We start from the raw sequence: 23,197 nt of genomic DNA on the forward strand, positions 1-23,197 counted from the left end.
TCCAATTATCAACCTATTTCCCAAAATTACCTCCAAATCCGAATATTCTCATTTTTGCTAATAAGCTTGTGTATTTCCTTATCAAATGCCTTCTTGATAGTCATTTAGAGTGATTCTCTTTGATCAGCTGATGCCTGACCAAGTGTTTAGTCATGCTGTTTCTGATGAGCTTCTGAAAATACATTTGTGCCTGGAATAGGAAAATAGGGCTCTAGTCTTTTCAGATTAGAAATCTCTTGGAACTTCAGTTATCACAATGGATTGGGATATTACAGAGTTAGTACTCCTGATCACAGTTTTAGAGTTGCTCGGATTACTTAAGGTGTATTGAAATCAAACTGAATTAAATCTGAATAAAATTTCCACTTTTGAAAAGTCATTGATCCAATTCCTATTGACAGCATATTCTTACTAAGAAAGATATTTCCACGGTTTCACTTATCAGCTTTTCAGACCTTTTAAAGATTTTTTTGCACACGGATGTAAAGATTTAATAAATCTGGTCATAATGAGAGACTTTGTTTCAAACAATAGTTTATTTATCTGCAATCATTCTTTTCATGTTACTTTAGTTGGCTGTCAAGTCAGAAAGAAGTTAATCTAGAAAGAATAAAAACAACCATTGTAAGCTTGTTTAAAATTAAACAGCCACTTGGGTTTCAAATTTAAAGGTGAAACAAACAGAATTTCTAAAAACAATGCTGCTTCTTGTGAGGTGACCATTTGTTCCTCAAACTTCTCAGCACACAAAGCACTCTGTCCTTACAATCTGCCCACATTTAAAAATGATTTTCCCCCCCACAGAATTTGATCAATTGCTTCCACTTTAGTTAATGCATTACTGTATGTGCTTCCACTTTAGTTAATGCGTTGCTGTATGTTCTGTTTTGGAAACAAGTATTTTCACAACTTGCAGTGCAGAATTTTGTTTTATCTAACATGGTTTGCAGTACAGCAATTGTCCAAGTACCTAATGTGTACACATTATTCCACAGTGCAATTTGGTTTGTATTTTTTACCCCAAGTACTTATTTCAAGTAGATGTAGATTTTCTGACCAATTTTCCATTAGAGATCAAATGCTTCACAATTCTTTTTGCTCCCAATCAATAAAACATGATTAGTCGGCTAATCTGTATTTACAGTTATGGCTGTCATATTACTGTTCCAATCTTCACAAGCAGAAAAGGTCATGTGGCAGAATCTTCCAGCATTTTTACAAGTTTAATCTTAGAAAAATAGAGGGATTTAAAAGGTTAACTCTCCTGAAAAAATGTCAATGCTGTTTTACTGCAGCAAAACTTGTGTGCATTTTGAGAAGTTAGAAGTACAATTTTCCACAAGTGGCATTTACAATTTTCCCATTTTTCACTTTGTTCCTTTTCTATTCTATGATTTACATCCCTTCCACATTTCTTGGCTGCAAGGATGCAATGTTGAAATAATAACGCTTCTTAAAAATTTAACAAGAATCCTCACAATATTCAAAGCAGTATTGTAATATTACCATTTCTCAATGTGGAACCATGGTATAATATGCTCAAAACCTTAGAAATTGTCACATAATTATCTCAGTTAAAATTAGCAGTAACAGGCAATAAAATATAAATCTGCAATATAAACACACTGACTTTTTTTTAAAAAGAACATCATCCTATTGAGCACATCAAGAGGCTATATAAAAAACATGCCCAATTTATTGCAAACTAAATCCTTATATTTTTTTGAAATTCTGGCAAACATCACTACATATATCAGCAGCAACCCATAAAGCAAATTTAACAAACTTAATTTAGAAAATTCTAAATGCTGGGATATTACTCCCAGAAAGGACTAATAAGGATTTGAATTTCAGGTAAATATTAATGTAGAAATTGTAAACACCCATTCTTACACAGAAACATGCATAGACTCAAATGACTTTAATGAACCCAACGGGTCTGTATAGCATGTTGTGCTTAACCCATACCATGCTAAATAAGCAAGAACTCCATGTGGTTAGCACAACAGATTATGCAACGAGTTCAACAGTTCAGCTGTGCCACAGTTTAGTACCTGAATATGATCAGTTTCAATCCAATAACTGCAATATTCAAGTAAAATGTCTCTCCATACTTGATGTGGACGTACTACTCTAAAATACTGTACAGCAAAAAAAGATGCAACTTAAATAAAAACAGATCCAATTTTTCTTTTCATGAATATGCTAATAAAAGGCCCTATTTTACCTTCAAGTTTCCTCAGACTGGGAGGTATGTTTAAAGTCTACAATACACAGTCCAAAATACAGTTTTAAGTACCCAATAATTTAGAGACAGTTCAGACGTCCATTTCCTGTATGCCAGTTATATGTTATACAATCATGGCATTCACATTAAATCATAAAACATCTGTGAGGAAAGTAAAGATGCATCTGATGGCAGTCACAGTTCCAAAAATATACAAATTATTAATGCCCTGGAGACATTAGTCATGAACTGGTTAAGCGAAGACAATAGACATTCACAAGCATTTTTGTGAATTTCCATTTTTTTGAAGCAGAATGTCAAATCAAAGGTTTCTCTATGACTTCTGTGAATAGTGGAAGCTGTTCTGGTGGCAGAGGCAGGGTAAGGCAGAAGCGTCCATTTGTGAACATTGTAGCTTTTTTGGTGTTAAGCTAGCTGGTCCTGGTGAGTTTGTGGAGGTGGTTGGTTGAAGTTTGGCATCGTTGGATGACCTGGACTAAACAGTAGTCAACATAGCTTGTTCAGATCACCTACTGCACATCACTCATGATGCAGAATGATATCTTACATCGAGCACAGAAGGAGCCTGAAAAATATTGTTTTAAAAAGGTTACATGTAAAGAATTTCAGAAATGACACAACAATATTTTAAAAAGGTTACATGTAAAGAATTTCAGAAATGACACAAATTTTAAGATCTACATTAAAAGTTCTGACAGCTTTTAGTGGCTTACTGCATCAGAAACCCGATAACAGTTATGCTTCAAGTTGATGACCTCTTGTTGGAACATTTCTCCATTGTTTCAGCTCTGACAATAGGTCATGGAACTGAAATGTTAACTGTGTTCACCCTCCACATAGGCTTCCAGGCCTGCTGAGAATTTCCAGTTCTATTTTAGGCTTTTTGATCACTGGGCCAGGGGTATCATAGCCATATCGACCAGCCCTAATCTGATTACCTACATAATCATATGTCATGTTGTAATCATAGTGTACAAAGGCAAAATACTACAGAGGATGGAAATATTCAGGTCAGGCAACATCTGTGAGGAGAGAAAAATAGAGTTAATACTCAGGTTTAAGACCTTAATATCAGAACTGGACAAATCTAACAACAATTTTAAGAACATTCCTGTAAAAGATGGGAGGGGAGAACCATACTGCCCCTCAAACTTGCTCCACATTCACGATGATCGTGGTTGATCATCAGGCCTTAACTTCACTTTCCCACCCACTCCCCATATCATTTGATCCCTGGAGACACCAAAAATTGGTCTCAGCCCTAAACATTGAAATAACAGAAAATCCACAACCTTCTAAGATAGAGAATTCCAAAGATTCACAGTGATCTTTGAGTGAAGAAATTTCTCATCTCAGTTCAAAATGATAGGACAACCCTCTGATCCCAGGAACCAATCTAGTGAACCTTTGCTGTAACATCTCCAATGCAAATATATTCTTCCTTATATATGGAGACCAAAACTACACATAGTATCCAGGTGTGGACACACCAAAACCCTGTGCACCTGTAGCAAGGCTTTCTTATTCTTTTACTCCAATCCCTTTACATTAAAAGATCAATATATCATTTGCCTTGTTAATTGTTTACTGTACTTGTTAACTTAGTGCTTCTTTTATTATTTTTAAGTAAGCAGAGGGGAAAGGAAAAGGGGACAGGAGCAAAGAACAAAAGGAAAGGTCTTTGAAATAGAAGGCAACAGTGGTTAAATGACAAAAAGGATGATAGTGCAAGATAAAAGGGAAGGGGACAAGAAAGGAAACAAAACATGGTCTTAGAGGAGCTATAAATAGCCACAGCACAATCATTACCAGCACTTCTTGTTGGGAAAAAAAAGGCTATGGCAATAAGCTAAAATTGTTGAATTCAATCTGCAAGATTGTAAAATGGAAACAGAAGTAGCAACGTCCAGCTTGACAGACTACTTAAGTTGGGGCATTTGGTGAGTGAGGGAACTTTAAAGGTTGATCACTTTCTAAAATCTAGTCTAGTTTTGCATTTATCAACTTCTAGTTTTGTTTAGTTTTCTGTCAGTCAGTGATAAACAAGCTGCCTGCTTGTGGCAGCTACACAGCAAGTTAATTAGGTGACTCGTTAGAGAAAGGCAGCAGCGGGGTGATCTTAATAGAGGTCTTTAAGATTATGAAATGTTTTGAGAGTGGATACAGAGAGAATGTTTCCTCCTCTGGGGTAGAGCATAACCAGAGGCCATTAAAATAAGACAGTCACTAAGAAAACCAATAGGAAATAAGAAAAGATCGCTTCATCCCAAAGAGTGGTGAGAATATGGAACCCGCTGCCACAGGGTGATTGGAGTGAATAGCACAGATACATTTAAGAGGAAACCAGACAAGCATATGAATGAGGACCGAACAGTTGGTTACAATGGCAGATTTAGATGAGCAAACTTGGGAAAAGGCTCAAGTCAAGAATAAATACTGGCATTGACTGGTGGGGCTGAATGGCCTGCTTCTGTGCCACATATCCAACATAAAAGTTTTTCTTTCTCTGCCTTATCTAAACCTATCATAATCTTGGATATTCTAGTCAAATCTCCCTTCAACCTCCTTAATGCCAAGAACTCCAGCTTCTCGAACCTTCTTTGGAGGCAAAATCCCTCATCCCTATATATCCTTCCAAAAGTATGATGTGCAGGACTGCACGCAATTCCCTAGTTGAGGTCTAATCAGAGCTTTTTACAGGTTCAGCATTATTTACCTTCTTTTGTACTCAATACCTTTATTTATGAAGCCCAAGTCTCTCATGCTTTGCTAACTACTCTCTCTGCCATCCTCACACTTGTGTTAAATTCCATTTACTTCATCGGCCCATTCTGCTAGCATATCTATGTCCTCTTCCAATCGATTTGCATCATCCTCATCGCTTGCCACATCTCCAAGTTCATCGTGGGAAAAGTTTGAAGTTTTCCTGTATTCCAACATCCAAGTCATTTATCTATTTTATATGATACATCAAAGGAAACTGGGAGCCCAGTACTGGCCCTTGGGGAACAACACTGTCTCCCATCCTCCAATGTGGAAAAACAATCATCTACCATGGCTCTCTGTTTTCTATCTTTAAGCCAAACCTACCCAAACTGACAACGACCTGCCTATTCCATGAGCCTCAATTTTGTTAATCAGCCCTTGATGCGGTTTTATGTCAAATGCTTTCTTAGAACGCATATCAACATCCACTTCATCGACCAGATTAGCCAAGCATGCTCTGCCTTTCACAGATCAATGCAGACTTTCCTTAACTCAAACCTCTTCGAGTGCCTGTTGATTTTCTCCCCGATTGTTTTAAAAACTGACCCACCACTGATTTTAAACTGACCAGCCTGTAGTTACTAGGCATGTATGTATCAATGAGGGTGTCACATTTGACATTCTCCAATCCTCTGGTATGTCCCCCTTACCTAGAGAAGATTGAAAGATTATGGAAAGCCTTTCCACTATCTCCAATCCCACTTCTTTTAGCATCCTGGGCTGCAAACTATCAGACCAGATGACTTATCCACTCTAAGCACAGCCAACCTTTCCAGTACATCTAGCCTATCAATTTTCACCCCATCCATCACCTTTATCAACTCTTTCTACCAATATTTTGTCAAGATGATCTTCCTTACTACACTGATACAAAGTATTCATTAAGTATTCGTGTTTTGCTCTGCACCTCCAAACACGTCATCGTCTTTGTCCCTAATAGGATCACCCCACATCTTACTACTCGCTTGCCATTTACATGCCAGTTTAAGATATTTGGGTTCCTTTTTATGTTAGCTGCCATTCTATTCTGATACTCTTTCATTGCCAGTCTTATTTTGCTCTTCACTGCCCCTCCTTTTCAACTTATTGTATTTGGCCTGTGTCTCACTTAAATAGTTCACCTGACATGCATCATGCACCTTTTGTTGTTTCATCAGATTCCCAATCTCCCTTGTCATTCAAGGTGTCGTGGATTTGGCTTGCCATTATCAATCTAAATCTCATGATATGGTGATCAATCTTACTCAAATGTCCTTGGATCTTATGGGATAAAGGGGGAGGTGGCTAGATGGGTGGAGAACTGGCTTGGTCACAGAAGACAGAGGGTGGTAGTGGAAGGATCTTTTTCCGACTGGAGGCCTGTGACTAGTGGTGTTCCGCAGGGCTCTGTATTGGGACCTCTGCTGTTTGTGATTTATATAAACGATCTGGAAGAAGGTGTAACTGGGGTGATCAGTAAGTTTGCGGACGACACAAAATTGGCAGGACTTGCAGATAGTGAGGAGCATTGTCAGAAGCTACAGAAGGATATAGATAGGCTGGAAATTTGGGCAAAGAAATGGCAGATGGAGTTCAATCCTGATAAATGCGAAGTGATGCATTTTGGTAGAAATAATGTAGGGAGGAGCTATACGATAAATGGCAGAACCATAAAGGGTGTAGATACGCAGAGGGACCTGGGTGTGCAAGTCCACAGATCCTTGAAGGTGACGTCACAGGTGGAGAAGGTAGTGAAGGAGGCATATGGCATGCTTGCCTTTATAGGACGGGGCATAGAGTATAAAAGTTGGGGTCTGATGTTGCAGATGTATAGAACATTGGTTCGGCCGCATTTGGAATACTGCGTCCAGTTCTGGTCGCCACACTACCAGAAGGACGTGGAAGCTTTGGAGAGAGTACAGAGGAGGTTTACCAGGATGTTGCCTGGTATGGAGGGGCTTAGTTATGAGGAGAGATTGGGTAGACTGGGGTTGTTCTCCTTGGAAAGATGGAGGATGAGGGGTGACCTAATAGAAGTGTATAAAATTATGAAAGGCATAGATAGGGTGAACGGTGGGAAGCTTTTCCCCAGGTCAGTGGTGACGTTCACGAGGGGTCATAGGTTCAAGGTGAAGGGGGGGAGGTTTAACACAGATATCAGAAGGACATATTTTACACAGAGGGTGGTGGGGGCCTGGAATGCGCTGCCAGGCAAGGTGGTGGAGGCGGACACACTGGGAACGTTTAAGACTTATCTAGATAGCCATATGAACGGAGTGGGAATGGAGGGATACAAAAGAATGGTCTAGTTGGACCAGGGAGCGGCACGGGCTTGGAGGGCCGAAGGGCCTGCTCCTGTGCTGTATTGTTCTTTGTTCTTTTGTCCTCCCTCAGACATTTGGTTTCCTTGGCCCAACTCTTATCCCAGCACTAGATCCAGAAATACCAGATTCCCAGTTGGACTGAGAACATACTAGTCAAGTAAGCTCTCCTGAATACATTTCAGAAATTCTCCCCCCCCTTATCCTTTAACACCCTGATTGATAGTCATGTAATTGAAATCCCCCAATATTACCACTCTACAGTTCATGCGCATCTCTGCAATTTGCTTGCAGATTTCCTCCTCTCTCTCTCTCTCTCTATTTGGAGACCTATAGAATATCCAAGTAGCATAATCATCCAGTTTATTTTTCAACTCTAACCGAACGGATTCTGTCCTTGGGCTCTCAAGGACATCCTCTCTTTCAACATTACAATGACTTCCCTCAACAGTACTGCCATTTTTCCCTTCCTTATATTTTCTGAACATTGTTTCCCTGAAAAGTAGCTAGTTTCACCGTTTGTAAGTCCGTCTCCATTATTGTCACGACATCATATTCCTGCACAGTTACTTGTGCTTGAAGCTCAGCGACCTTCTGCGCCACACTGTGCATTTATAGTCATCCATCCTAAACACGTCCTTACATTCCTCATAGTTCTTCATAGTCTGCTCCTATCTAATACATTACTACTTTCTTCTCTAGGAGTATCCAACACTCTTATGAACCTTATTCCTATTTTTTACTTCTATATAATGGTGCCCACCCCTTGCCAATTTATTTTAATACTAGTTTAATATTTAGTTTGTATAAATAAAATATTTCCAGTAAAATTTGGCAAATACTTCTGCAACTGAGAGCAATATCACACTACTGAAACTATTTTTTCTGTAAATACCTGTGCTCCAAGCAGAAAAAAAGGAAATACAAGTAGGAAAATAAACTTTCATTCTTCATTGAATACTTGCTTTTTAAAGGCTCATAAACAATGCTCAAGGCAAAGGATGGAGACTTGCCTCTTCGTCCTCCTCAGAAAGTTTAGTAGCAACATCTGGAGAGTTTTGGGGTTTATCAGCAATGCTTCCATTTTCTTCTCTGCTACCATGTTCTGCTTCCCATTCCTGCAGAACCTCTTCAAGGTTGAAACGACGGCGATAATTCACAAAAAAGTTCTTCACTTGTACTACTGTCTTATTGCCAATTACATCTGATATGGCTTGAAAGTCCCGGCCATATTTTCTTATTGCTGTGGGGGAGAAAGAAATCCTATGATCAACAAAAAGTTACTGCATTTAAATTAACATTTTTACATTTTAAGTGGTAAACCCAAGTGGAATATTTACTCGCCTTGCACAGCTAGTAGTTGCTCTTCAGTTGTCCAACGGGCATTAATTTTCTGATTTGCCTAAAGAATAAACTTGCATTTAGTATCCTAAAGTCTTCCACAATCAATTACTTTCTTTTAAAAGAATAATTTGAGTGTAGCAATATGCCACAAACAACAAGCAGGATAAATGATCAGTTAATATATTTTAGTGATGATGGTTGAGGCATGGATGTTGGCCAGTATGGTACAAGAACATTTTGCTCTCATTTACATATTACAGGATCTTTAAAATCTAACCAAGATTGCCAGGGCCTTGTTTTAATACCTCAACTTAAAGACAGTAGATATGAACATGATAAACTTGTTGCAATCAAGTGTTAGCCTGCACCTGAGTTAGTGAACTGGGGATGGAACCTACAATCTTTTGACTCAGAGGTAAGAATGATATGAAAAAAAATTCAGGCATCATTTGTTTTAAAATGCAACATCATATTTTAAACAATTCTTGCTAATTGAAAATCTGTAAACTGTTCAACATTAGCCCAACAATATGCTGCAACATGCCTTATCAAATGGATGATACATTGAGACGTTGCAAAATAAATGAACAGCCAAGTCAGGGTCCCCTCTTTTCTTTAAATTATATGTATTTCCCCACACCAGTCTAGCCTAAACTTAATATTCTGAGAAAAGAACATGCTGAGCATACATAAAAATGTTGCTAAGTTTCCAACAGGTGCAACTTAGCCACTTCTACTCCTTTATTTTGTGAAACTGGACTTCTATCACTGACAGTTCATTTCTACCAGGAGCTAATCTAAATCAATTAACCCCTTAATACTGATTCTCCTTCTCCAAAACTATATTCCTACAGAACGTTATTTATCTACACTTCCATAATGCAATCAAAAAAGTTAAACACAGTTCATAAATCAATACATATAAAATTGGAGGTAGCCTACTAAAGTAGACTTGGTTTGGAAATTAATTGGGAATTAGGAGACAGGGTGGGAAGATTCATGGGAACGAACAAATGGTGTTCCCCAGGGATCAGCGCCAAGCTCAACTTTTCCCCATATTTAGTAATGACTTGGATGAAAGGTCAGACAGTTTGCAGATGACAGTAGGTTAAGGGGAACAGCAAGTGATGCAGATGGGAGTAACAAGTTCCAAAATAGATATACAAAGATTAAAGTGAGTGGGCAAAACCACACAAAAATAGAGTTCAACGTGGGCTAGTGTTAGGACATCCATTTTGACCAATCTGAATTTTCTAAATGGTGAAATACAAGAAACTGTAGAGGAACAAAGAGGTTCAGGACTCCAGATATGCAAATAATCAAAAGCTTATAAAGAGGTGCAACAAGTAATCAAATTGACTTTTATCACAAGGGGGCTGGAAATCAATGGGAGGAATATTATTGCAATAGTACCTTGGTTGGATGCTATCTGAAAGGCTGCATTCAGTTTTGGGTGATGCACCTCCAAAAGGATATACTGATTTTAGAGCAGAGGCAGCACAGGTCCCGCATAATAATGCCAGGTTTAGGGGATTAAATTATGAGCACAGGTTGCATAAGCTTGAGTTGTATTCTCAAGTACAGTAGACTGAGGAGTGATTTGATCAAGGTGTTCAAAATGTTAAAAAGATTCGAGGGGATAGTTTTTTTGTGATGGGAAATCAAGAATGAGATACATAGTTCTAAAATTAGAGTTTGGCCATTAAGGAGCAAAAGCAGAAATCACTTTCACAAAAAAGTGGTTGAAGTTCCAAGTTTAAACTGCTATACAAGTGCAGAGTTGTTTTCAGTGCAATACCTTTTGAGAAATAAAAGCAACATAAATAGCTCTGTTTTCCAAGCTGGGCTGCAGATTTGAGGTTACTTCAGATCAGCCATGATCATATTAATTGGTGGAGCAGGTTTGGGAGGCTGAATGGCCTACTCCTGCTTGTTGTTTGTATGCAAGAGATGGAATACTCCATTGTAGACTTTTCCTGAACATAGTTTCCTTGTAGATGAATGCATCACTCTACAAAGTTCACAGCTGTCACTACTGTCAAAATGGCAAGACACTCGAGAAGCGGTTTCCAACCTGTGTGTCATGGCACACCTTTATATTTCAAAAAGAATGTTGAGGCACACCTATTTTCTCCAACTGAACTGTCCTCTAGCAAAAGTCTTTTATCTCTAAAACCTCATGAAAACATAGTTTTCATTGGTTTCAGTAGTTTACAATGAAAGGCTGATTACCAGTTGTACATAAAGTACAATACTCCTTCTTGCAAATGCACACAATTTAAGTGTTTCCCATTAAAGAAATCTGCATTTCTCAATGTGAAAGTTCATAATTGAAGGAAATACTGTGAGCAGCATCTTACTGACATTATTGTGACATCTGGGCCTGCCTCTGTGAGCAAAACCTCTTGATCCGGGAAGGAACTGATGACAGGGCAGCTCACAGGTCTTGCTCCACTCTTTAGTTTTAAATAGACCAGTTTTAAGAATGCCAAATCACACAGGCAGGATGAGAGAAATGATGAGTACTGTTATAGTACATATGAAATAGATGGATATCCATGTCCCATAACCAACAAAATATATTCAGACACACCTCTGCAAACGTCAATTTCAGTGTACGATCCATCCTGAGCTCTGCGAATTCCTCTTGTTCTTTTAATGACAATTTATTTGATGATTCAAGAGAAAGTGAACTAAATGGATAACATGCAGTCAAAGTCTTCCATGTTCTTGGGGCAGAAGTAGCATTCAAACTTCTCTTGGAGACTTTTAAGATGTGTGATGAAATGGAGTGTGCTTTTGCCAGCAGGATTTGCTGATGCCAGTTTGAACATCTCAATCGACTCACTTGCCATTTTTTCCTGCTCAAGGGCCAGTTTTGATCTGAAACCTTGAAGTTTATATGCGACAATCAGAATGTTCTCGCTTTCCCCTCTATTTTAACATACAGCTCATTCAGATGGCTGATTATATCTTAAAGATATTCAAGCTTTGCACACCAAGAATCATCACATATTAAATGTGTGGCAATTCATGTAGAGCTGAAAATGCTTTCAACACGTTAGGGAGCTCATAAACATGAGGGGACCTTTCCCCGAGACAGCCATTGCACTTCTATATGCACGAGTAAACCTTAGTACTTGGTTTCCATTTTCATACAAAATAATAAACAAACGCGATTATAATAAACAAGGGCAGCACAGTGGTTAGCACTGCTGCATCACAGCACCAGGGACCCGGGCTCAATTCCCGTCTTGGTCACTGTGTGAAGTTTACACGTTCTCCCCGTGTCTGCGTGGGTTTCCTCCGGGTGCTCCAGTTTCTTCCCACAATCCGAAAGATGTGCTGGTTAGGTGCATTGGCCATGCTAAATTCCCTCAGTGTACCCGAACAGGTGCCAGAGTGTGGTGATTAGGGGATTTTCACAGTAACTTCATTGCAGTGTTGATGTAAGTCTACATGTGGCAATAATATATAAATGAACTCTAAATGTGATTTCAAAGGACTTGACTTCCCATAACTCAATTTTCATTGTTTGGTCTAATACTGCAGTTAACTCAGATGGCATTGTTTTGGCAACAAGGGCTTCAAGGTGCAGGATACAGTGGCTGACCTGGAGATCAGGATTCTGTTATTTCACCTAACTCATGAATCTTTTGACTTTTCCTGTCATGGAAGTTGTTCCGTCAGTGCAGATGCTTTTGCACTTGATCCAGTTGAGATGGTTTCCTCCGGAGAAGCAGTTGTGACACAAAGGATTTCCTCTCCAGTCGAATGACCAGGCAATTCTTTGCAAAAGATGATATTCACTTTGATAGAATCCCCATCAACATACCTGACATTGGCTGAGCACTGGCAGTGCCCACTAATACTTGTGGAGTCATAATTTCTCCCAAAATATCAACTGATATTTTGACAATATGCCGTTTGATTGCATTATCAGAAAGAGCAACTTTGTTGATTTCTTTCACAGAATCAGCTTAGCATTACTCTCAATAATTTTTTATGCTGGCAGAATAAGGGTTTCAGCAATGGTGTGTGGCTTCTTCAATTTCACAATGAGCTCAGCCACCAGGTAACTTGCCTCCTGCACATAATATGTTTTGTTCTCTCAGGTGTTTGAAGTACTGTATACCCTTGCTGGTGAGTGAATGATGTTTTGTATTGAAAAGGTGCCTCAACTGACTTGGTACCACTGTAATCTTTGACAGCTTCTCGCTGCAAATCAGGCATTCTGGGACAGGGCAAGAAGCATCATCAGTCCACAAAAATCCGAAGGCCAAATAGCTGTCACTCTACTGTCTGTGTACAAACTTTGCTTTTTTCTCCTGCACTTCTGTTCATTTCGTCACATCAGATTCAGAGTGAGATTCTTCGCTCTTCAAGAACTTACCCATGGCAAATGTGGTCAAACACACAATAAACACCCTCAAGCATCAATTCACAAACATAATTTTAGCTCTTCGGTAATGCCAAGCAGAACACTACTGTGCCTCCTTGCCCCAACGCACCGCAACACGGAGTTAACCAACATTCGGTTGCGTTTTCGGCTCTTCAGGGCCTATTTTGGGGTCTCTACCACAGCTAGGACTTCTTCCAAGCCCACTTGGAGGCTATTTCTCCTTTTCTTAGTTTTATTGGTTCCCTTTTTCTACCACTGTCTTCTTCCCTCACTGGGAACTTCTCTCAGGGATTTTGCACCGGCGCATGGAGCCTTTGTCTTCAGTTCAGTGGTCGGCATCTCCAAGTTCCGAGGAATATTATGCCTCCCACGTGTGCGCCACCTGGCAAGGGCCACACATATGCGGTTCGGATTTTTAAAAAAAACATTGATTGCGCCCATGTGCATGGGCCTGACCAACGTAAAAAACCAAACTCGTGCAAGTGTGACCCTTTCCCAGTTGGCACGTGTATGGTTCAGATTACCAACGTAAAAATAATATGAACTGCATATGTGCAGCCCTTTCCCAGCTGGTGCACACGTGGGAGGCTCGAGGTTTGTTGGGCCTTGGGGATGCTGACCACCAAGCTGAAGAGGAAGGTTAGTTTCAATTTACGTGAATTTTGAATCATTTTGAATCTCATTTAGCAGCACCTTGGGGGGCCTTCACAACACACCAAATGTGTCATGGCACACTAGTTGGGAATCACGGCACTAGATGATTGCTTTATAATACATTGTTCGCCATGAAGAACATTTAGGTACAGGATACTGTGCAATCTTAGCCTAAGTATTACCGGCAGTACTAACTTATCTGAAGTAATCATGAAACTTTGTGCCAAACGTTTTGTGATAAGGAAAAAAAATCTAACAGGATAATATTAACTGAAACAAAGGCAGATGTCATGGGGTATTATACAATATGTGGCACTGCCTATTTGCAAGTTAAGAAGTGCCATAAACCCACTCCGTATTCAGATAATTTAGAATAAAAAAATGGACTTTACTGTTATTAAAAGATCAGTGTGTTGGGCACAGACACCAAAGACAATATATATCACACCCCAATTTTATTTATTAAGGTGAATAGTTCCTTACCTCAGGTGGCTTGAATTCCTCTATCCCACCGTCTAATTTTTGTTTGAGAGCACCATTTATCTGTTTCACATTTTGGATCTAGAATATTAGATTTTAATGACCCAGTAAACATAGAGTCACTGATGAAACTGTCAAAGACAGACTAAGATGATTTATGTATTTCAAACTCTGCCACAAAACTTACTCTCCCATTAGCAGGAGACAGACAAAGCATGACTATATTCTCCCTTCCTTATATTCTGAAAGCATCAACTCCTTACTAGTGGACATTTCCAAGGATACCTCATACTCTACGGCACCACGTCATTCTTCACATGCAAACCTAAACAGGAAGTGCTGGCAGCCCATTTGATTTTAATGGGCATTAGAGCCTAAGATTACTCTGTTGCACTTGATTGACATCACAAGCAAACACTTTTGTGCAGAGTTTGCTGGATGGTAAATCAGTGGTGTGAACAGCAGCTATTTTTCTTCAATCTAATTTTAGAGCAGGGAAGATAGCACATATAATTCTCTCCCAGCTGAGAGCACAGGCATGATGAGTCAAATGGCCTCCTTCTGTGCTGGATCATTCAATGAATTCAGCTTACACTGGACATCACGCCAGAGAGCTTCATGGGTTGTACAAGATTCACAACTTTTGATCATTTTTCGACTGAACAAACTTAGGACACAGTTACTTTAAGATGGTTATTTTAAATGCATTTTACAAGAACAGTGTATAATAACAATGAAATGACAATGCACTTGACTTAACATTACTTACAATCTTTGAGGAAATAAGCAACTTGGTGGTTTATTTCCATAATGGATGAATACCTGACACCCACTGTTTTTGGTCTTGTGATTAAATATTCAGGAAATTAACAGAAGGTCAGGCATTTAAAAAGCCTTTGCAACAGAAGCTACAGTTGAAGCAGTAAGATATCAGAAAAGACATGCTCAAAGGTAAAATTCAGAGCTGTCTGTTTAAATCAAACGAAATGACCCACTGAAGCCAAGTAGTGTGATGTGCACATCATTTTTATGTTGTTACTGTAACATACATTGACTGACCAAGTAAACTTGATCATAACTATTGCTCTTTATAATCACCTAATCTTGAAATTAAGCAACTTAATGATTCCACACAAGTCTCACCTCAGAGATTGAAGAAATACATGTCAATGATATTGATATTTCAGGTGACGGGGGCAGGGGTTCCATTATTATACACTTGAGTTCTGCATTGTACAATTGTAAATACAAGACATTCAGAGCCAATGACTTAAGGATACACAAGATTGCTCATGGGAGTGCCTGACACTTCCAAAAAGAGATTGATGTTTGGCATGTTATGTCCTATCCAGAATTTTGGTCCAGTTGCAAATCACCCTTTTCTTGTTTGACTACACTGCTGGAGGGGCGCACAAATGTTGTTGTTAAATATTTCTGCTCTTTAATTCATGAAATTTAAATGTCATTTCATACATTAGGCTGGGTTTGGGTTCACAACGTTAGGAGGGTTTAAACTAATTTGGAAGAAGTATGGGAACCAGAAGACATCAGAGAAGAAGCAGAGGTGCATAGCATTCTGGGAGAGTTAGTTGGCACTAGATAGGGAATAGCAAGTTAACAGGTGTGGTGAGGTAAGGGAGAAAGTAATACAGTCTAAGTCAACGTCACTGTGCATGTATGCAAATATATGGAGTGTGACAAGAAAGATTGGTGACTTAAAGGCACAGATTGCCATGTGGAAACATGAAGTTGTGGCTATAACAAAGACCTGGCTCAAAGAAGGGGAGGGCTTGATGTTAAATATTCCTGGGTACAAGGCATGCTGAAAAGACAGGAAGGTAGAAAGGTAGAAAAGGGGGAGGGATGGCAGTTTTGGTTAAGAAACTATTGCAGTGCTGGAGCAAGAGGATGTCCCACAGTGGTCAAAGGCAAATCTATTTGGCTTGAGTTAAGGAATAAACAAACTGCAATTACATTGCTTGGTGAAGTCCGTCAGCCACCAACTATTGAGAAAGATGTAGACGTTCAAAATTGCAAGGAAATTACAGACAGGTGCAAAACTTAAAGCAGGTTTACGCAAGGAGACAGAAGGCAGAGGTATTAAATGAATACCTTTCATTTGGCTTTATTAAGGAAGATGCTTTTAATCAGACCATAGTGAAAGAGAAGATAATTCAGACACTAGAAAAGTTTGAAATTGATAAAGGAGAGACTATCAATGCTTAATATTGGAAAGACCACCACCAGTGTCCTTGGATGCAGAAGTGGAAATTGTGGAGACACTGGTCTTAATTTTTCTTGGACTCGGGTGGTGCCGGATGATTGGAGAATTACAAACGTTCCATCCTTGTTCAAGAGAGGGTGCAATGATAAGTCCAGCAAATACAGACTAATCAATTTCAATTCAGTGGTGGGGCAACTCCTGGAAACAATAATAAGGGACATTGATAAAAATGGGTTAATTAAGGAAAGCCTGCATGGATTTCTTAAAGAAAATTGTGTTTAACTAGTTTGAAATTCTTTTGAGAAGGTAATAGCGAGAGTTGTACATGGACTTCCAAAATGCATTTCATAGTGCCACATAACAGACGTGGCAGATACAACTCATAGAATTAAAGGAAAAGTAGCAACATGTATATGAAATTAAATGAGTGACAGCAAACAGTGGGCTGTGGTTAATGGATGTTTTTCAGGCAGGAGAAAGTTTTGTAGTGGAGTTCCGCAGGGTCAGTCTTCCTGATACGTAATGATGACCTAGAACTTAGTGTACAGGGCACAATTTCAAAATGTGCAGATGATACGAAACTTACAAGCATTGTGAACTGTGAGGAGGAAAGGGTAGAACTTTGAAAGGAAATACACAAATTGATGGGAATTGGCAGACATGTGGCAGATGAAGACCAATGCGGAGAAACGTGAAGTGATTCACTTTGGTACAAAGGACAGAGAGACGATACAAAATAAAGGGGGTGAGGAGCAGAGGCGCCTAGGTGCATACATGTGCATGTCACTGGAGGTAGTAGGACAGGTTGAGAAGACGGATTAAAAAAAACATACTGCATCCCAGGCTTTGCTAATAGGGGCACACAGAAGGGTGGTCCAACCTTTTCACTCGGAGGGAGTTGGGATGGGGCGGGGGGGCACATTTATTTTTTCATACTCAAGGGGCCAATGAGTAAATTTCAGAAATGAAGATTGCCACAAAAATAAACTGAATTTCCAAAAACAAAAGTTGACGTTTTAAGGAAAGCAGCAAGTGCTAAGCAAAAGTACAGCAACGTGATAGCAATAAATTAAGTTTAAAAAAGTAATTAAATGTGGGTGAATGAGTGCGAGTTTGTGCATGTGTATGTGTGGTGGTAGAAGCAAGTGAGAAACCTGAGACTGGGCGTAAGACAGACACACACTCATACGCCCACAGTCCCTCCCTCCCACCCATATATTCACTATAGCATCATGTCTTCCCCAGGCCCGCCAAGAGTTCACCCTCCCTGGCCCTGACTCGATCTCAGTCTCCTGACCCTGACTGAAACTTGTTCTCTTTGGATTTCAGGTCAGATGTACAGTTCCCCAAGCTGCAATTCATCATTGCTTTGCTTCCTTCAGCCCAGCACCCCTCAGCACCCTCACCAATGCGGTGTTCTCTGCTCCTCCAATCAACCAGTTTCTCTCCTTCATTTGTTGCTGATCAGCTCACTAATCCACCTATCAGAAGCAAAATTGGACGAGAAATGGCCCATGCTTGGAGGAACCGCTCCAAGAAGAATCTTCCATTGAAGCTCTCCTCTTTGACTGGGATTTTGAAAACTGGTGCCAGGGGCCGCACAGAGGGGCTTTGTGGGTCATACTTTGGACAAGCCTGGTATAGGCTACAAGAGTAAGGAGGTTGTGTTGAACATGTGTAAGACACTACTCGGCCTCAGTTGGAGTATTGAGTCCAGTTCACTTTAGGAAAGGGGTAAAGACACTGGAATGCACAAAAGATTCACAAGAATTGTTCCAGGATGAGGTACTTCAGGTATGAGGACAGAATGAAGAAGCTATGATTGTTTTTCTTGCAGAAGGGGAAGCAGAGAGGAGGTTTTATAGAACTATTCAGAAATCATGAGGGGCCTGGACAAAGTAGATAGTTCCCAATTATGAAAGAATCAAGAATGATGAAACAGATTTAAAGTAATTTGCAAAAGAAGCAAAAGCGACATGAGAAATTTTTTTTTACAGACAATGTTGTTCATGTTCAGGTCTGGAACTCACTACCTGAGAGTATAGTGTAGGCAGGCTAAATTGAGGCAAAAAAAAGGAATTACAGTTATCTGAAGAGGAAGAATGTGCAGTGCTATGGCAAGAAGGCGGGAGAATAAAGTGAAGTGCTTATTTGGAAAGCCAATGCAGACATGATGGGCTGAATGGCCTCCTTCTAATTGTGATTCACTCCCCCCAATCAAACTTTGCAGGTCAGCATATTGTGTGAAAGCATTTTTAAAAAAATAAATATTGTTGAAAGTCAAACAATTCTGCAGCAGAAGCTATTTCTTGCATAAACTAATCAGAAATAATTAGCATAAATCTAATTTTGCAAAGCAATCATGCATGGAACTAGCTCAGCATTTAATTTGCAGTTCTACCAGATTCATCTCTCTTTAAATTCACAGACGGCATTTGAGAAAGCAATCTTTTTCATTGTTTATATATATTAATTTGTCTCATTCCAGCCCTGAATCAGACAGGACATTCACAGGAGCTACAAGGGTTTTTTTTTTCTATTTAAGGATCCCCCTCCGAAATTGACATGCAAGTGAAGAGTTATCAAGAATTAATCAAGTCAAGAATGGTTTGCAACCACAATCTGGCTATTCCTGCATATTTCACCTATTTTCTGCCTGTTTGCTCATTTTCACTTTTAGTCTTGTTAGGAAAATCAAGCACAGAAATCATGAACTATTACAGTGGTATGCACAAATAATATTGCGGATGTTGTGCATTAAGGTCCAACTTAATAACCAAAAGAGGATCCTAGCTGATAAGCAACTGCATTTCTAATATTGCATGCACGATACTATGAGAAGTGTAACAGAAAACCAAGTAAGTTTTCTTACTAAAGCTTCTAAAAAGCAACTAGAAAGGAATTCTGCTGAACGTAACTGAAATGAACAAACTGCAGAGCTTACTTGACGCTTAAGTGAGACCAACTCCATATCAAGCTGTCTGAGAACTGTGCTAGCAGCACCAGAACTTGTGGACAATGCATCAAGATCCTCTTGAATCAGGAACATCCCTCTTGGAGGCTTCTGACTTATTCTTTGCTTTCCTTGGACAGTTCGTGTCTCCTTCTTGGGTGGGACACTTTTCACAGTTTGAGATCCCTGCTGTTAGATAAAAGGGCACACGCTAAAGTCACCAGGTGTAGACTCAAATCTTTACAGCACAGGAGGAGACCATCAATTCAGCCGTGCCCGTGCTGGCTTCTTGGAAGGGCAGCTATGTTTAGTCCCACAGCTTTTTTTTTTGTTTGTAGCCCTAAGCGTTCCTCATCCTCAACTAACTGACCAATTCCTTTTAAAATTATTTATGGAATCAGATTTTTCAGAAATAGTATTCAATTCTGGCAGCTCATTCACTGAAAAAAAATTCTCATCTCTCGATATTTTTCTAATGATTTTGAATCAATGTCCTCTAGTTATTCACACTCAAGAGGGAATGTCTCCCCCCCTCCCCCCCCACCCCCCCCATCAGCTCCATCAAAACCCTTCACCTTGAAAACTTTTATTAGTCACCTCATAACCTTCTCCATTCTGAGAAATTTAAAAAAGTGGCTTTTCATTGCTAATCCAGAACATGTGTTGCCCCATGAAAGCAGACAAATAAAATCAAATCCTCCTTTCTAATGCAAGTTACCACAGAAATAATAGGTGATATTCGGTGCACCAAAAAACAGGAGGGGGGACTGAAGATGATCTATATTCAACAATTTAAAATCAATTCCAAAACCATCCTAAAAAGATCAAGTTCCTTTGACTAAGAGTGCTTCAAGTCTGGAGTTTCCAAAAGCAGGTGATTCTGGCGGGCCTGCACCAAGTAGAGGTACATTTCATTGTAGTGTTTCACCATGCAAGAAGTGGTCATGCCTCAATGTTAAACTGGAAATTTGCATGGGAGAAGCAAATACCATTTTGAAATTTAAGAGGTATGTTCAGTTTGTAAAATGTTCTAAATAAACAAATAGTTTGGAAAACAAACTATCTACGCTACTTGAAAACCATCCAAACTTAGCCAAATGCTGCCAACTAGAGTTTATAATTGTGTTGGCCATTAAACTGATACGTGGAATTCAATTCTGAATCCCAATTCCCTGCAATCTCACAAATGCAACTTGGTTACAATGTAAGACAACTATAGAAACTTAAGTTTATATATTAAAGAAATGTGGTTAAAAATTTAAATCCGTTGACTGAGCACCAGCCCTTGCAAAGCTTGCTTCTAATCACTGTGGCATTTTGCCAATGAACTCATTCACATATTCCTTCAAGACAGGACATCCACAATATTTTCTCCAACTGTTTAACATGAAAGTGACTACAAAATGTGGTTAGTACTATAATGCAAAAAGTAAAAATAGCTCCCAAAAGTTACTGCAGGCATCTTTTCATGTAACTACGAATTGAACAGCTTGGTTAATGAATTAAGGCCCCCACTTCATCTAACAAACTGGTTGTCCACTGGGGGAAATTCTCTCAGAGTAGAGAAGATGCATTGAAACTTTAAAAAAATTACATTATAGTATAGTCTTGTTTGTGTAGCAGCTTAATTATGTGATCCAAGAGTACATGTGATTCTTTGAATTCAACATAAAGCTGTGAATGCAATCAACTGAATTCTAGGGGAATACAACTGAGCTTTCACATTTGATTAGAGAAGACATTTAGTTACCAGCATTTGTTAACAATGCTAGACTTTGATTATCGTTGGTGTTATTTATACCAATGGCATTTTGCATGAACAGACAAACAAGGAACGCCAACCTTCAAAAAGGCTTCAACAAGATCAGATATAAATATTATTTAGATCGTACTGTTTCCTTACATGCTCCATTTACACAACTTCAAACAATACCATAGGTTTCACATAATTTCTTAATGTATGTCCAGTACAGAACACAGGATTTATTTTTAAGTAACAGAGTTGCTGCACAGTCATTACAACAAGGAAAGATTGCTCACTTTGGGTCACCATCAAGGATCTAACCAAAATATACCCTCGTCATAATATCTGAATATCAGTGAAGTGTTAATGTCAAGGGGTGGAACGGCTCTTCAAACAGGAGAGATTCTTTGAGAAAGAAAAGGGAAGGGGAGACAGGAACATAATACAGCACTATGAACTCATTCGAAGCACTTGGGAAATCACTAGGAGGGCGATTCTCCTGTCCCGCTGCGCTAATTATTTAGTGCGGCAGGCTGGGAGAAGTGCGTGTCGTCCGATTCACGGGATTCCCGTGTGTTCACGCTGTGACTGGGCCTCCCAGGCCCGAATTTCTGGCAGCGTCTGCATGGCACCGGGACTCAGATGGGAGGCAGGGCTTTCAAAATGCAATTTAAACGTCATTATCGGGCCCGGGTCTGAATTTTCCAGACCCGCTAACATCTCCCACCCTGACAGGAGTTTTTCACTCCGGCGGGGTTCAGACTAGCTCCCCATTTTCAGGGAACTAATGGGATGACCCTGCTGGAGTGAGGGGGGCGGGGGGGGAGGAGAGACCAATCGGGGGCCACCCGAGGGTGTCGGGTAGCAGGGGAGTGGTGGACCCTGGGCATGAGCACCCTGGCAGTGCCAGCCTGTGCACCCAGCATTGCCCACTGGGCAGCTTTTAATGATATTCCTGATTGTGACCTCTGCATTGCACAGAGTGTGTGAGATTCTTGTCTGAAGTCGCACCAAAAAAAACTGCGTGATTTACACCAGTTTTCCCATGAATTTGACACTTAAGAACTTTTTTGGGAGAATCGCAGCCTAGATTTCTGGTATGGCAGGTCCCCTTGACACTTTCTGTTCAACTTTGTAGGTATGTTCGAAGAAGTGATATTTTTATAATGAGATTATATGCCTTCTTTAAGCGATCTTCTACTTCTCAATAAATGCCAAACAACTACTCCAACCAAACTCATCATGAAAATTACATTGTTCAGTATAATTATATCCTTTTGCTACCTTAGCCACATTTGCACTGGCAACTGAGGGAAAATCCTAGGCTGGTACAATTCAGATATCAATGTTTACAAGAGCACTCTCATTAAAAGGCGCTTGCAGTAAAGAATGCCAACATACAAGTGTGATCAAATAGAAAAATAGAAAAACACTAACTGTATTTAATGTTGCTAGTCAGATACAAACAATGCGGAGCGAGAAACTTTGACATGCAACTAACCTGAACACAATTTGGAATTGCTACCAAAACTAACGCTGCGAAAGCAGCATGAATGAGTCAAATTTCATTAGAGCGAGCTACATAGAATCCCTACAGTGCAGAAAGAGGCCATTCAGCCCATTGAGCCTGCACCAACAACAATCCCTGTAACCTCAAGTATTTACCCTGCTAATCTCCCTGACACTCAGGTGCATTTTAGCATGAAAAATCAACCAAATGTGCACATCTTTGGAGTGTGGGAGGAAACCGGGGCATCCGGAGGAAATCCACACAGACATGGGGAGAACGTGAAAGCTCCACACATTCACCCAGGGCCGGAATTGAAACCGGGTCCGTGGCACTATGAGACAGCAATGCTAACCACTTGTGCCACCCTGGGATAAGTTCTGAAAATTCACAGTTGGAAGTGTAAATTGGACCTCTAAAGAACGTGGAGTTTTATTGAATCAGGAACTGCTTTGTGTTATAAAGGGAAATTACTCAAATAAGGCAATTCATTCAAATTTTACAATCCACAATATTAATTTACACAGTTCTGCATATGGTATTTTGGTAAAAATCTGAAATGTGCCAAATCAATT

General features: G+C 39.7%; 1 protein-coding gene across 7 annotated transcripts in view; it reads right to left on the minus strand.

The window, feature by feature from the left end:
* Positions 1–524: 524 nt before the first annotated feature.
* The window catches only part of rcor1 (REST corepressor 1), a 132,238-nt gene continuing 109,565 nt past the window's right edge, over positions 525–23,197 (minus strand). The window contains exons 7-11 of one of the 7 annotated variants that reach the window (XM_078234075.1): positions 19,363–19,560; positions 14,198–14,275; positions 8,659–8,716; positions 8,328–8,557; positions 525–2,813 (exon numbers count right to left, since the gene is read on the minus strand). In XM_078234075.1, coding sequence (XP_078090201.1) covers positions 2,772–2,813; positions 8,328–8,557; positions 8,659–8,716; positions 14,198–14,275; positions 19,363–19,560 — 606 coding nt within the window. In that variant the 3' untranslated portion in view covers positions 525–2,771. Of the gene's footprint in view, positions 2,814–8,279; positions 8,558–8,658; positions 8,717–14,197; positions 14,276–19,362; positions 19,561–23,197 lie in introns of all 7 variants that reach the window. The other 6 variants (XM_078234076.1, XM_078234079.1, XM_078234080.1 and 3 more) reach the window with 6 other exon arrangements.

This window comes from Mustelus asterias, chromosome 18 (genome assembly GCF_964213995.1).
Source record: "Mustelus asterias chromosome 18, sMusAst1.hap1.1, whole genome shotgun sequence".
In the NCBI taxonomy this organism is placed as follows: Eukaryota; Metazoa; Chordata; class Chondrichthyes; order Carcharhiniformes; family Triakidae; genus Mustelus; species Mustelus asterias.